Source organism: Oculina patagonica, chromosome 3, assembly GCF_052425735.1.
Source record: "Oculina patagonica isolate OP01 chromosome 3, crgOcupat, whole genome shotgun sequence".
Lineage (NCBI taxonomy): Eukaryota > Metazoa > Cnidaria > Anthozoa > Scleractinia > Oculinidae > Oculina > Oculina patagonica.
Genome location: NC_135760.1, coordinates 14,765,880 through 14,781,704, shown reverse-complemented (window position 1 = coordinate 14,781,704; position 15,825 = coordinate 14,765,880). Strand labels below are relative to the sequence as shown.

The following is a 15,825-nucleotide window of genomic DNA, read 5'->3' as shown; positions in this document are numbered from 1 at the left end:
GCAGTATATTTGGTTTTCGATTCTGAAGCTAGTGCCAGGATATTTCCATAACGATTTTACGCAGTCGAACAGGAATATTCAGTCGAATCCCGCGTTTTTGAACCTTCAAGGGAAATGAAAATTGGCTCGAGAAATCGGGGGTTCGCCGAGAAATTGGGGGTAGAAATTGCAGCACTTGACTGACGAAGCAAACTGATCCAAGGGGGACGCCTTTTGGTTTGAGAAATCGGGATTCTACAGTATATTTACTAAAGTTGGCTCGCTTTCGTCAGCTATCCCATTTCATAATTATCAGCATTAATGAAATCGATACCATCAAGAGATCGGGTTCTAGTCCATCAATGAATTTGCTTTTTTAGATCGATCGTTGTGAAGGGAGCCTGTGTTCCGCTCAGTTCCGGGATCTTGTAAAATTGACCAAAGCGTTAGCAATCGACGCAGCGTTTGATCTTTGTAATATTAAACTGTCTCAGCCCCTTACAGGCCGACAGAACTCAGAGCTATCTGGCTTAAGAACTATCAAGGAATTTATTTTAATTTCTAAAACCAGGAAAAAAACGAACACTTGCCACCGAAAAATGAATAAAAATTATCGAGCAGAAAATAGGAATAATTTTTGTCGTGAATAAAGTATTCCGTTTCAACCCCGAAACCGTGAAAACGACAAAAACTGAAGAACGCATACAATACTCGGCGCGTGGCTATTGACACAACTCCGTTCTACCAGAACCCCTTATGAGTTTCTGGTTCTACAAAAGAGAATGAAAGCTGACTGAAAATACAGTGAAAATTAACAGTCTTATGACTTATATCACACCCTTTAGAACCTATATATTCTAAACGCTTTGTTTTATATAAAGGACAGGTGTAAATAATATATAAACAGCTCATTTGACAGTCGTAGAAGTTGAAAACTATATTTCCGACTAAATCCTTAATTTCGTTGAAAAAATGTCCTTAACATAATTTTACAACTGGTCATAATAATTAAAAGCAGGCTAGGACGAACACGAGGAATTAAAGAGATAAAAGTTCTCCATACAAATTTTAGTTGCCAACAGGGTCGTTGGCAGGTTAAGTGCTAAAATTTCTTTCAGATTTCTATCTAAAACCACACGGAGAAGTTAAAGTAAACTAAATTAACTTACGAAGGATTGAACTAAAAGTAGACGACGGTGTTTTTGCTAAAAAGACTAAACAGCCAAAATTAAAACTCGTGAGTGTTTTAATGACAATACCACCTTAATGAGTTCCTGGAAAACAAGCAGCTAATACCATTCATAACAAATGACCTGCACCGGTCTTTGAACCAGTCAATGTTAGATTATCTTTAGATAAAAAAAATTATCTTCTTGGTGCATACACGATCCATACACAGTCTTCAATTTTCGACTCGTATCATCCGGTTTTAGCGACCTTCTTTTTATCGAAAACTATCGGAAATGGCAGTCATTTTACGCTTGGATAGATACTGGTATAAGGATAAAAGCTTCTATTTTAAAATTATAACTAACCGGTGATGAAAATGATTAGATTAATTAAACTGAATCCAACTACTGACGTTCATTTCCGTATCGACCGTTTTGTGCAAGAGACGAGGTTCAGTAAAAGTCCATTTATTAAACTATTGCGGAAGAGAGCATTTAGCTTTTCTTATTATGATCACCGGTAATGGGTTGTATTCGTGGAACTTAATAAATAGTAAAAAGTGGTTAACTAATGGAAAACTTCATTTCCGAAAATTTAAATTAACAAATTCAATATTAGCTAAAAGTTAACAGATGTATATGGCCTTTTATAAGTAATCTTCGCAACTCATCGAGTCGTCATTTTGGCGTAAATTTAAATCGCCTTCTTAGAGGGGTCTTCTAAACATAAGGGTGATAAACATTGGCATTGCACAGGATCAACACGTAATATGGTAAATAATAACTAATGTTTATTAAACTTAACTCGAGATGCGTAAATCTTCCATAATTGCACCTCGTTCCCGGGTCTCTCTCTGACCGCTCCAAAAGCCATAATTTTTTTTTTTTTGTTCTTAATCAAAGTTTTTTCATGACATTTTTTGTAGTTACCGACCATAATTTCTCTCAATGTTGGAGGTCATTTCTTCACCACTCGCCTATCAACGCTTCTGAAAGACGAAGATTCCATGTTAGCCGCCATGTTCAGTGGGCGACACAAGCTTGAAACCGACAGTGAAGGAAGATATTTCATTGACCGTGACGGAACATACTTTGGCTATATCCTGAACTACTTGCGTGACGCGTCACTACTTCCAAGCGCCAGCGTTGCGTTACATGTGTACCGCGAGGCACAGTATTTCCGGTTAGAGGACCTTATTCGTCAGCTCGAACGTTATCCTTCTGTTATTCCACATGTTGTAATAGAAGAACAAAAGAGAGATTTCACAGAACGGTATCACCACTGGAAACAAGTTCTACTAGAAACTGCACAACAAAAATATCGTCAATTTGTAAAATTCGCCATTGGCCGTGAATGCGTTCTTACAGTGACCCGATACGCTTCCAAAAAAGATTACATGCTCAGTGAAGGCGTCTGCAAAAGCTACAACTCATTTTGCGAAGATATAGAAAGCTACCAAGCCCATCAAATCTTCTGCGTAGATGAAACAGGGGAAAGATTACAGTATTTTATCGGTTCAGAGCTCCCATTGGTCGATTTTATCATCCCAGATGAAGATATACCGGACTGTCGGATGTTTACGTCATTGGCAGAAAAAGACCTGCGCCTGGAAGGATTTTGTGTCAGCGGAAGTTTGTCGCATGCGTGGAAATGCTTACGATGTGATGCGACAGGATTTCTGCACCAAATGGCCTTAAGATGGGTTCTTCCTTGCCCAAATATGGCCAGCGAATCACGACCAACGCAATGAACCAATCACAACTCGAAGCTAAGACGTGTAGCCAGTGTCAAGAGTGGAAAAACACGCATTCTTCTGATTGGCTAAAAAACAGCGTGTCAATCATTGATTGGAACATGTTATAAAACACTTGTTCTTGACCAACTTTTAATGTCGGCAACGCAGAACGAAAGCAAATAAGCTGTCAAAAGCAAGAAAACCGCTCTCAAGAAAACCAATCAGACCAGGCAATTGACAGAAAAAGATAGAACATCCTAGAACATTCTCTTTTGACATTTATCTGCAAGAGCTTCAGGCAATTCCAAATTAATAAGCATTTTTTAATCAAAGTATGTATATTAGTTTGTAAACATGCAATGCTCCACAAATAAGCTATTAAGATGTTTGCATTTTTTTAAAGCAACTTTCAAGCAGCTACGCTTACATAACGGGTGAAATCAAAAGCGACATAGGGAACGCTAAGAAACAGAAGATTTTACAGAGCCACTTTGTTTCATGATAGTTGAAGTACTCATGGTCCTCACCTCTGTTGCGTAGATTAGTACTTTAAAGTCTGTGGGCCGGAGCAATTGGAAAAGTGGTACCAGTGGCTCGAAAATTTGTGACCCATCCCTTCCTTCTGACTCAAAACTGACTGACCCACCACTGATAGGGGGTTGAAAATTACATGACCCACCCCCAATCATTTCTTTATCATCTGTAAGGGGTAAGAGGTTTTTGATTTAACATCAGCTTTAAAGTGTAGTTCCCTACATATACACCACCCTAATTCTCCCTGATGGACACTCCCGTTTCTTAGCACACCAAAGAAGGATGAATTTATCACTTCTTATACCAGTCTTTTGTAAGTTTTCCACATATTTGTGTGTAAAAGTCCATGGGAAAATTGAGATACAAACATATGCGAAAACTGAAACAGTACGTAACTTTAATTCAAACAATTACATTGTAAAATAAAATGATGATGATGATGATGATGAAAATCAATTTTATTAATAAAACATTCGATTTTAACTCGTCAGGATTTAAATGCTTCTGATATTTGTTTCGTTTCCGTGGTTTCCATACAAACCCTTGTAAACTGCATCTTCTTAGGGTTCGGCGCCTAATATCAGCTTGGGTATCCTGTGATTCAATTACCTTTATGCCGGTTTCACGATTACGTCATTGAAAATGCTAGCGGCGTGCTCAAACTTGCCCGATTGGAACTACGAACCAAATAATTTACTAGCTAGGGTGGGGAGAGTTAAAGGTGCCAGTAACGCGATTCAATCCAATAAAACTTACAACAGTGAATGAGAAAAACAGTGAATTATAATAACACATGTTACCAATCATTGATGAAAATACGGTTTCTTCTAAACTTGCTGAACAGAAATATAAACCATTCTTATTTTCACCCCTCCCTCCCCCTCCCTAGTACAACGTTTTTTCCCGCGCTCGCTGCAATATAAACCGGAAGTGAAACTCAAACTTGTTCTGCAACGGACAACAACATGGCGAGCGGACCGAGCGAATATTCAAGACAAAAACTTGTTATTTTTGCAAGTGAATTAGCCAGCGCTGTTGGACGGCATAGATATCAATCAAAGGAAGAAACATTTCAGCGAGTTTGGCTTCGAACACATCCACAATCATTCTGCTTTGCTCATGCTTTGCAGTTCAAAAATGAAATTCGTTCGATGTTGACAAAAAGCGAGGAATTAACAATTCAGTTTCCATCGTTGAAAGAAGAAGCCGACATCGTCGATTTTGCTGCCGTGCTAAAAAAAGTAATTTGCGACAACTCGCTCAGAAAAGTTTACTGGCGAATTCTGAATTTCTTGAAAGTGGAGCTGTTTAAAAACAACAAAGAAGAACAAGTTCTGGTGTCAGCAAAAGTCGTCGAACAGGTTGCAGCCAAGGTGAAGACACTTTGTCAGAACGAAGAAAAACCTGTGGAAACGGTCGTGAAAGAACTTTGTGACAAAGCAGGAATCGAAAAGAAAGAAGTTGTCAAAGCAGTAGAGTCCAAAATTACGAAAGATCGTGGAACACAATTAGAAGGCAAAGCTGTGCAAGATTTTGGTAAAGCCAAAGGGATTGAGATCGAACGTCCCATCACACCCGAGCTCTTCTACAAAGATATGGAATACAACGGAGTGAAGTGGCGAGTATGCGGTAAAGTGGATGCGGAGACAGAAGATAGCGTGATTGAAGTAAAGAATCGAAGGAATCGCTTTATGTGCCCTGAATATGATTACATTCAGCTTCAAACCTATCTGTTTATCCGCAATAAATCCAAGGGTGTCTTACTGGAGAGACTGAAAGGTGCAAACAAAGAATCGTGTTTTGATTTTGATGAAGAGCTTTGGGAAGAAGTAACGATCGACCTTGCTGAGTTCGTTTCAGAACTGTTGGACGCCATGACGATGAGTAAACAGGCGCTGTACGGCCATTCTTCACCAAGAAAGCGAGCGCATGAAAAGGTGGCTCAGGATAAAGAACAAGTTAGTTGCCAGGCAACAGATGAGCAGCCAGTCAAGAAGACTGCAGTAGAAGAAGAAGCAGACAAAGCTGCAACAGATATTATTGAGGCACAAGAAACTACAGAGTAACCTTATCAGATTGTTGATCTGGTGAACTTTACTCGTGTAAATAACTTGCAAAGTTATAATATATTTGTACAGCTGAGCATCCCAACCATAGCGAAAACCAGCCGCCCCCCTCCCCGGCTTCCAATGCATCCTTACCCAATACTCCAAGAGACAAGATCTTGCTGCTTAGGGGTGCAGAAGGATAGCAGGTATACCGGTAGCTTTAGGGTACACTCTGAAAGGTCGTGTAAGGCTCATTATTTGGTTAGGTTTAATTTTTTGTGGAGTGATGGGGAGCAAGGAGTACTTGGTGTGGATATAAGTAAATCTAGAAATATTCCAGTCGTGAATAGTTAACTTGATGTTAACATACAAATTCAAATTTGACAATAAGAATTAATATTGTAAATTGTTTTGGTACTTCCACGAGGATTTGTCCCAAAATACAATAATGTTATGCCAATGGCATGCACTGTTTAATAACAACTGGGAAGTCTCTTGAACTTGACCTTAGAACATTCAATGATCCAAAATTGACCTTTGACTTTAATGTGAAAAATTACAAACCTTTCCAAACAGGTTTATTTAATCAGTGAATTTCTCCTGAAGAGGGAGTCATTTAAGCCTGGTTTTCACTAGCGCCGCAAGCACAAGCGCAATCACGCATAAAGGACAAATTTTGATCCTTGTGTTTTGTGCTTGTGGCAAGCACAAGCATCAAATTGCAATGCACTTGTGCTTTTGCTTGAGTCTAAGTCGTTTTCACGGTGAAATAAGAGCTGCTATCATTGCGCTTGTGCTTGCGTCGCTAGTGAAAACCAGACTTTACTCCTTGAACTCCAGTGTAGAAAATGTGCGAGGTTGACAGTTACTCAACATACATGTGGCTAATAGACTAGGGGCAGGTCCTCTTTCACTTACATTTTCAAGCAAGAAATTTGATGTAAATATTTATCTTACATCTAGAGATGAATATAGAAATACTAACTATTGTATAATATTGAAATTAGGGGAGCATTTTGGCCACAGTTGTTCAAAGGGTGGATAACACCATCCACCAGACAAATCACTATCCAGTGGATAGTGCAGAAGGTTTTGTATGACAGTTATCCACTGGACAGCTATTTATGCGGTGGAGTGTTATCCACCCTTTAAACAACTGGGCCCTGGGGTACAACATTATTTCTTAGTGTTTGTGAATTGTGGTACCTACCCGTATTATTTATTAGAAACGAATGAATCTTTTCGCCTCACTATGGACCCAAATTACAAATATGACAGCTATTTAATATTTACAAATGATACAACTATTTACAATAGAACTTATTCAACTAAGTAATCAAAAAATACAATGAAATCAAACTTTTTTTATTGCTAGAAATAGAATGCACTGCTAATATATGTTGATAATTATATAGTATTAAATAATATTATAAGTTATTGAATTGTAATCTACTTGACACATATTATGTATTTGCAATCAATAAAAAACTCAATTAAAAAACAGCATGATTTTTTGCGGAGTCAAACCAACAAAACCATCATCCAACAATAGCTAGATGAAATAGAAAAATAAAATTAATTAATATAATTTGTCACTTCTAGATTGATAGGTCCATTGTTTATCAAGGGTACACATTCTAATATTGATTTTCAAGATTTTGACACACCATAATGGAAAAGGGGAAATAATATTATAAACTCAGATATCTGTTAAATATTAAATACAATCACTATGTGAAGCATGATGCATCTTGTAGAACACAGTCACACATTGTATTAAATCAATATGATAATCCTTTTTCAATCTAAAAATTATCAGTCTAAACATGCTCTATTTAGTGACTGAAAAGCAGAGCAAGGTTGTGGGGAATGAATGAAAATGCCTGGGCCAGGTTGTTAAAGGCATGATTAAGTTAATCTAGAATTAGCTTTCCAGTGAGGTTTTCTTTTTATAGTTTCTGTCCTCCAGTTTTGAGATTAACTAATCTCAAACTCCAAAAACAATTAGCAATTGAATTTAAATCCTGGGTTAGTGTTAATCAGCCTTCAAAATACCTGGCCCTGGATTAACTTGGCTGTCTAAACACTTTCATCTTTATTCATGCCTGTTGTCCCAATTTTTAAGCATGTTTAAGTTCTGTCAAATTTTAAAGCATGTTTTAACATAGACGAATGAACACACAAAGCTGAATGTGCCCCGCATTACTTATTGCATCAGTGCACATTTTTGAAGATTTTCAAACACAAAGCTATAATACTAATAACAATTCACAATTTTCACATTTGTTTTTTCTTCTTTAACATAACAATCAGAAATACTTAATATTAAATATTTGCACTTGGAACTAAAAACGTATCATGTTTCTCTAATCAGTTTGTTTTCAGAAGGAACAGACAGATCAATCTGTTATTCTTTTTTAATCAGCTCACTCCTTTCACTTCCACTGGCAGTCTGTGCAGGCTGATGAGGGATATTGCTGCTATCAAGATAATTCTTGAGTTTTGTAGGAAAGTCTGTCATGACGCCAGCAACCTTGAGCTTGTTAAAGGCAAAGTCAAACTCACTTTCATCATTAAGCACCCAAAGATAAGTCTGTGGATCACGGAACAAAGTAAAATCACATATTAGATATACAATAAAAAATCTCTGCCAAGTGAATATATGTTGTAAGGAAGAAATAAGGTGGTTGCAGAATGCTTTTTGCAACAGAATTTGACTCAATTTGAACTACTGATTAGTGATCGGTCACAACACTATGAGTGGCAGGTGCGGTGGGCTAATGGATAGCATTCTGGTCTCAAAATCGAGTGATCTGGGTTTGAACCCTAAGACACTTAACTCGAGGTTACAGTGCCTCTCGTCACCCAGCTGTATAAACTGACCTTAACTGGCATTGGCTACTGTGCTGGAACTATTTATACTGGTACTACTTATATGGATTTTTTTTAAAATTATTATTGCAATTAGCCATGTTCAAAACGAGCAGGGGACTGGGTACGAATATTCAATATCGATTGCACTGAAAAACTGGGCCTGTCATCTGAAAGAGCATCCAAAAATTAGTAACTCAACCAAATTTGAGAGTTATTGGTTTAAACGCAAAGGCATGGAACTCTTTTAAAAATCGTTAAAATAAGATTGTGGATTATGGATTGGAGGGACAGCTGTCCCTCCAATCCATACTACGCTCTCTTATTTTAGCAATTTCTAAAAGTGAACCATACCTATGCGTTTAAACCAATAACTCTCAAATTTGGTTGAGTTACTAATTTTTGGATGCTCTTTCAGATGACAGGCCCAGTTTTTCAGTGCAATCGATATTGAATATTCGTACCCAGTCCCCTGCTCGTTTTGAACATGGCTAATTACAAATTACATTGCTTATATGGACTTGCATCCCATCTGGGGGGGGGGGGAGTAGAAATACTGCTAGTCACTTATGCTACAGAAACTGGGATAAACTCCGTTAGTTATGGGCCACTTGGCTCGACACAGAGATGTTCATGGTTTCAACAGTAAGTACCTGAATTCCTCTCTTATCCAAATGATTGAACAGTATTGGGCTGATTAAAAACCTGTATGAAAGATATGAGAGAAATCAAAATTACAATGTTTTTATGATCCACTGCCATTATTGCCATCCACTGCAAAGAAATGCAAGTGAATCACATTGAACTCAAGTTTTAATAAACACTTGTAATATTAATAAACGTGCAAAAGCCACACAAAATATTATACAGAGAGAAAATGAGCATGGATGCCCTGACCGGAAATCAAATTAAAGAATGAATGGTCTTGTTTCACATGATTTTATGGAGTGAGAACATGCCTCAATTTCTTTAATTTCTTTTTGAAATAATGTGCTTACAAGTATGAATCATAATAACTCACCAGTCAACTACATGACAGAAGAATTTCATTGTTCGAGACACTTCAAAACGCCTGAAAAGGAAAAGGGGATAACTTCAGTTTAACATTCATTCAATTTGTATTTCATTTCACATACAAGTCAGCAAGTCATGGTATATTTCTGTATTGAGAAATTTGAGCATTGAAACAAACCAGTGTTGTATCTTATTCGAGATGCAGTACATTGCAGAAAAAACCTTTTATTTTAACATAAATATCTGTTTTAGAATAAAAATCTCACTTCCCCATACTTACCACCCCCTCCCCCGAAAAAATTATAAGGCCTTATATAATAAATGTTGTTATATTGTTATATAATGTAAATTTTTTCACTCTTCCTCTCCTCCCCTATTCTTCATATCCTTTGCATTATCTTATATTAAAATATTGTCTACTCTTTGTTAGCACGTTAACCCATCACTCCTGAAATGGTATAGAAAGATCCCTTACCTGTGGATCAGGTTCACCTAGTCAATTATTGAAAGTAGTTTTTCAATATGGTGACAGCCTACCTTATCATTGTCACTGGCAACATGATTTCTAGGAATGACTCCTTAATGGGAATGAATGGCAGTAGACCAGAATAAAACAGCAATATAAGCATGGCACCACGCGTCATTGAAAACATAATTGGGATTTCTGGATCCTACGAGATAGTAAAGCAAAGCAAGAATTTAAAAACCCTTATTATAGGAAATTAATGATGCATGTTATTAACACGAATTTCAAAACTTTGTGTTAATTTTTTGGCACCTTAATTTACGTTATTGTTAATTTAAAGGGGCTATGTCACGCAATTTTAGGCAATTTCGGCACTTACCAACTGGTCATAGAATAAACGGAAATATCACAATAACGGCTTAAAACTGTAAAAGAACTCAAAAGAAACACAGAAAGGCCTAAAAAGGGCACGGATGGGCAAAATTCGCGAAGATTAAAATGGATTGCGTTCGGGTAAACTTGAAAAACGTCGGCCCAACATTTTTCAAGTTTATCTCAATTTGTATGAAAGTGTCATTTATGTACAATGCTCGAAAATGATCCTTGTTTGTTTTGTGGCTGTGATTTTGCCAATTAAAGACTTTTGCTCTGCCAATTTGAAGTTTAGAGCTCTTAAATAATGAAAATAAATAAAATTACCAAAAATACCGTGACATAGCCCCATTAAATCACACTATTTTACATCATTGTAATTTAAGATACCTTCATTTCTAACAAAGTTGCATGCAGTCTACCTTTCCGTCAAAGTCAGTTAAAATGATTTTAGTATTGTAAAGTTTGTTATCTCCAAGGCTAAACAGACAAAATGGCTTACTTCTACTTTCTTGTGCTAAAATTAATATCCATCACATTTCTGTTCTTCCCATTTACCGCTATTCTGCTGTTGGACGTTTTTTTTTTTTTGTCTAGTGAAAAGTGCAGGTTGCTGTAGAAATTATTATGCATAAAGCATCAATTTCGCATTAATCAAATGCATGTTAACATAACTTTTCGAAAATTTGCGTTAATTAATTTTTACAACACATAGATTTTGTTCGGGTTGTTATAATGCTTCGTTATATTTCTATAATAAGGAATGTTAATTATGACATGTCAGTTTCAACCTTTTTAACTTAGTCCAGTGAGACAATAAAGCCATACAACCTCCAATCCAGGCTCTCTTACAAGGGAGGAAAAGGAAAGGGAGCCTGGGATAAAGGTTGAAAGCCATAGTGCTAAGATTTTTCAAAAAAAAATTACACAGTCATTTGACCACTTAAAAAACTGACAAAAAATTATAGCAGATTTAAACCTGAGCATTAATGTTTCATTTCTGCTCTCCTCATGATTTGACTCCTTAATAAATTATTTATGTATGTCTGGATTTATCAAAACCAGGTCAAGGAAATTTTCACCGTTTTAAGTGCAAATCGCTGTAAACTCGTTTTTTTTTTTTCTTCTCCAAACTCGACGATATAAAAACTAAAGGGAATGTCAGTCTTTTTTTCTCGTCTCCTTTCTCTTCTCTACCTTTCGGCACTGTCTTTCTTTTTTTTCCCCCTTTCTTGTTGCGTTTTAAGACAATTCGCGCAGTAACGCACATGTTCTATAGAATACTGACGTCACTTTTCTCTGACCCGGTTTTGATAAATTTAGACATATGTAAGTTTAAAGGTTGCACGGAGATGCTAGCAGATCATTTTAAGGAATCAGGCAGACGTTAATTGGTAACAGTTAACTTAACAGTTTGATACCTTTTTGTAACACTTTTCAGTAACTTCTTTTGAAAAGTTTCCCCACACAGTTAAATCCTTTCTATTGTACTTGCAAATTAATTCATGTGTCTAGCAAGAGAGAAAGAAAACAAAACACGCCCATCATACATGTATATTAATTAAATCCTATAACGTAACTTATTGCTTGGTTCATTGATCAAATGTCAACTAAATGTAGGGTGCTTTAAATATAAGGCCAATAAAAAAACTTTTAATAACTTTTTTAGAACGATGTTCTATCCAAATATTTAAAAAATCGCTGAAATCAAGTAGGATATAAAAAACTTACTGGTACAATAGATAAAAAATAAAATAAAAGTTAATTAACTAGTAACTACATCAGAACCAGGTTATACTAAAGCTGATTAATGCTAACCTAGTACTAAAAGTTGATTGCGGGTTTAATTTCTCTTGTATAAAAGTGTTTAGATTGCTTAGAAATGTTTTTGTAGAGTTTGAGATTAGTCGATATCAAAACTGAAATTATTAGCAGCAAACCTTACAGAAAAATTAAAAAAAAAAACTAAAATCAAAAATATTATTTGCGCTCATATTGGAATAGTTTAATCATGCTTTGAACAGCCTGGCCCAAAAAAGAAACTGTTAAAAATACTACAAATAACAATGCCACTCACCTTGTTGACAAGCTCATCAGAGTTTGTTTTAATGTCTACATTTATTGGAATATTTGGAAATGCTTCAAAAACAGTTTCTAGCAATGGAATATGACAATCATCATTCTTCATATCACATGTTAGTCCTGTTGGATTAAAAAACACATTTTACAAATCAATGCATTATTTTATTGTATCCTGTTTTTGTAATCTCTTTGTGTGTCAAATAAACTAAAATAAAATAAATAAATAAAATGTAGACCAATAATAACAGAGACAGACTTGGCACAAATTTATATAATTTTAATAATTGGATTTACACTTATGTTTAGAGCAATTTTCAATGAGTGTCGTAAAACCAAAACCAATGTAAGGTTAATTTTCCAAGAAAATTCTTACCCAGAAATTAAAAAAAAACTTAGTTTCTGGCCAAAAAAATTGGGGGTTGACTTATACACGGGTAAATACGGTACTTCGGCTCATCACAAAAGACACAGACAATCCAGTGAACCAATCAAAACTCGAAGTAAATACATGTAACTGGCACGAAGTGCGGGAAAACGTGCGTGGTTTTGGTTTTAGTTCTGATTGGCTGAGAAAGTGGCGCGAGATTTTAAAGCCAATCACTGAGCGTAGTAATTCAAAACCAAAGCAAACACAATTTACTTTCGACACTCAAGTGAAAACCGCTCTAAGATTTAAAAAAAAATTGAATACAAATACCTGGTTGAAACTGCACTCTAAGTGTTTTCATTAAAGGTGGCAAATCCTGAAAAATAGTAAATTAACTCTAGTTATATATTTGAAGTTATAAATAAGTTTCAGTTGGGAGTGTTCTCTGGCAAATATTTTGTTAAAAAGTACAAGCTTTCGGCTGCTAAACTACAGCCTTTAACAAATGATAAAAAATGGCGCAAATGTTGTAACAGTTATGATTAATCAACACACTACTGCTTAAGATTTATGTACTTACTAAATAATGTTATGGATCCAAGATAAACGCATTATGAGATTGTGCATAAATAACATGGCATACCTTGTAATTTAAATCAGAAATATGCCAGTCTGTGTCCGTCACACGGGAAAGGTCGTCATCATGACACACAACAACCTGTGTGCATACGGTGTGAAAAAAATTATATTATGATTACTTAATAACTGAACAGGAGGACTAGAAGAGGAAATCTCTGGCTCATAAGGCAACAACATCAATCACATGACTGCACGAGCCAAAGGTTTTCTTGAGCTCAGCCAGTATGCAGGTTTTAAATTAATAAAACAACACTTGCCCTTGTAGAGTAAATGGTTTGAACCAAGGAGTATCAGTGGGTCATATAGTGTAATTGTCCGCGTGAGAGTAGTTCTGAGAAAAACTGTTGTTGGTGACTGACGTTTCGACAACCTGAGTGGAAGTCATCTTCAGAGTCAAGTGAAAAGTTGTTGTCAGTCAATGATGTTATAAAGCTGGTTCGTTGGAGTTGATCACCAACAAAAGTTCTTCTTAGAACTACTCTCACCTGGACAATCATACTATACGACCTACTCGCCCCTATATGGCTTGTTTGTACCTGTTTGTCAGCTGTCAAACGGACATCTAATTCGAGCATTTCTGTTCCCATCTTTAACGCACTAAGAAAGAAATATTAATAAATTTATATAAAATAATATTATACCAGTTTTTACACCAATGACACATTTGATATAGTTTAGGAGAAAAAAAGAAAGTTAAGGTGTATAAGTTATATAAATATCCCTTACTGATGATAAGCTGTCATTGTGTTTTCTAAATTTTCTGCAGCCCCTGGAATAAACAGACAAAAGAAAGAAAGTCAGAATTAATTTTTTTATACAGTAGTCTTGCATGGTTTTAATTTGAACCTGCAAGATCCTTCTCAGTAGCTGGTGTGAGTTGCATGCCTGCCAGCTCTGTCCAGATATAGACTATTAAATGGCTTCTTCATATGAGCCCAGTTAACTGTGGTGGCCTGGTGGCCCGAGAACTTGGCAACAGGACTGGAATTTCTCCCATATGAGTGTGTGATTTGTTGGGATTAGCTGAAAATGATTGGGTTTAAAAATCATCCAATCCATAGCCTGCAGAACAGGCGGTTTATTTTGCGGGTCGAAGCGCGAAGTGCGAGTTTTTATTTTGCGGGTCGCGTGGGGGCGAGCGCGAAGCGCAAAGGAAAAATAAACCGCCTGTAGACACACCATTGTTTATGCTCTTCCAACTGTTCGCCTGGCGAACGGTTTTCAGCGATTGGCTGCTTTAAGCCACATGATGTTAAATGTGTGAAAAAACAAAAAGGCCATCGAAGCGTCCGCTTCCGCCCTCAATGTGTTTCCGGTTCCGTGTGTTAAAGATTTTGAAAAAGGAGAAACACAAGACGCGCATCGAAGCATTATTAGAAAAGAAGGTTGTTTTGAGTCTGCTGCCGACAGGCCTCGGTTAAAACTTGATTTTATATCAGCTCTTTCCGAGAATCCTCGTGTTAGCGAACAGTAATTTCAATCATCAACATTTGAATCATGTGTTGCCAACGTAACACAAACAACAGAGGAGGTAAACAATAAAACCTAATCATCTAGCTCAAGAGACAAAGCGCTCGATCAATCTAATGCAAGAATCTATGACACAGAATGTCTCTCTAAAACAACTTTAAGCTTTCTCGAAGTAAAGCTACAACAGCCTTTGGCGAAGCCGGACAAAGATAAATGTGTCATCCGTGATAAGATCACATCTTGCAACAATTTATTATCAGCCAGGCTCGGCATCAATTAGTAATCTGCATTTTCACAGCCGGTATATTTGTCAGACCTTGTACTTCCAGAGCGAAAATTTAAAGCCGTAAGGATATCTTACTAATGGAAATGAAACAAAACTAACTGAGCTAGCGAAACATGTGGCAAATTACAGATTTAGAGGTGTCAAACGAGACGACCAACTGTTTTCGCAGTACTGATACTTGAGATCTGTTTTCGCGCTAATAAATTTAAGCGTTCAGTGATTGGTCCTTTCTCAGTCTTTCATGTCAATCAAAAAAGAGGGCGGTAGAGCATGAACAATGGTCTGGCTACAGGCGGTTTATTTTTCCCTCGTGCTCCGCGCTCGTGGGGTCGCGCTTTGCGCGATCTCGCAATAACCCCGCAAAAAATAAACCGCCTGTTCTGCAGGCTATCCAATCCAGTACATTCTGCTGCAGATCTGATTGACATGCAAGATCACGTATTTTTAAAGTAAAGTTTGCCTGTTTATTTTAAAATTACATTATTTATGATCCCCAATTCCAACAACTCATTATATTAACTTGATCTATTAATCTAGAGCTGATCTTACGTTAGCCGGCTGGTGAGTTGCTTGCTGACATTTCGAAACTTACCGCCTCTGTGACTGATATGCCGGCAACGAAACTTCTGCTTCTTCTTCTTATGCACGAGCCATGGAAAGTTTAAAAGAACCACAGAAGTTATAATGTAAGTCCCGACTATTGGTAAAGCTATTGCCCAGCCCAACATCTCGGATCTCCGAATTTCAAATGTCCAAATTTTACAGCTGTCCTTACGCAAGTTCCTGCAACTA

General features: G+C 36.7%; 3 protein-coding genes across 3 annotated transcripts; 2 read left to right on the top strand and 1 right to left on the bottom strand.

The window, feature by feature from the left end:
- The first annotated feature begins 1,871 nt into the window (after positions 1 to 1,871).
- LOC144645665 (uncharacterized) lies at positions 1,872 to 3,674 on the top strand. Its single transcript, XM_078505219.1, has 2 exons — positions 1,872 to 1,921; positions 2,075 to 3,674. Exons 1-2 carry the CDS (start codon positions 1,919 to 1,921, stop codon positions 2,897 to 2,899), a joined length of 828 nt encoding a protein of 275 aa, XP_078361345.1. The 5' UTR covers positions 1,872 to 1,918; the 3' UTR covers positions 2,900 to 3,674.
- A 526-nt stretch (positions 3,675 to 4,200) lies between these two features.
- LOC144646839 (uncharacterized) lies at positions 4,201 to 6,680 on the top strand. The gene has a single exon (XM_078506533.1). The coding sequence runs from the start codon at positions 4,384 to 4,386 to the stop codon at positions 5,482 to 5,484; it is 1,101 nt and encodes a 366-aa protein (XP_078362659.1). The 5' UTR covers positions 4,201 to 4,383; the 3' UTR covers positions 5,485 to 6,680.
- A 135-nt stretch (positions 6,681 to 6,815) lies between these two features.
- On the bottom strand, positions 6,816 to 15,825 carry LOC144646840 (lysophospholipase D GDPD1-like). The gene is made up of 11 exons (XM_078506534.1): positions 15,626 to 15,825; positions 14,004 to 14,046; positions 13,814 to 13,874; positions 13,282 to 13,356; positions 12,969 to 13,014; positions 12,267 to 12,391; positions 11,611 to 11,700; positions 9,889 to 10,022; positions 9,359 to 9,409; positions 8,991 to 9,042; positions 6,816 to 8,059 (listed from the first exon to the last, which is right to left on the bottom strand). The coding sequence occupies exons 1-11, from the start codon at positions 15,759 to 15,761 to the stop codon at positions 7,874 to 7,876; spliced, it is 999 nt and encodes a 332-aa protein (XP_078362660.1). The 5' UTR covers positions 15,762 to 15,825; the 3' UTR covers positions 6,816 to 7,873.

Coding starts and splice junctions, on each gene's coding strand:
- LOC144646839 (XM_078506533.1), top strand. CDS start 4,384: ATGGCGAGCGGACCGAGCGAATATTCAAGACAAAAACTTGTTATTTTT.
- LOC144646840 (XM_078506534.1), bottom strand. CDS start 15,761: ATGTTGGGCTGGGCAATAGCTTTACCAATAGTCGGGACTTACATTATA. Junction 11,701..12,266: donor CTGATGAGCTTGTCAACAAG/GTGAGTGGCATT, acceptor CTCTCTTGCTAG/ACACATGAATTAATTTGCAA. Junction 8,060..8,990: donor TGGATAAGAGAGGAATTCAG/GTACTTACTGTT, acceptor CGTGATCCACAG/ACTTATCTTTGGGTGCTTAA.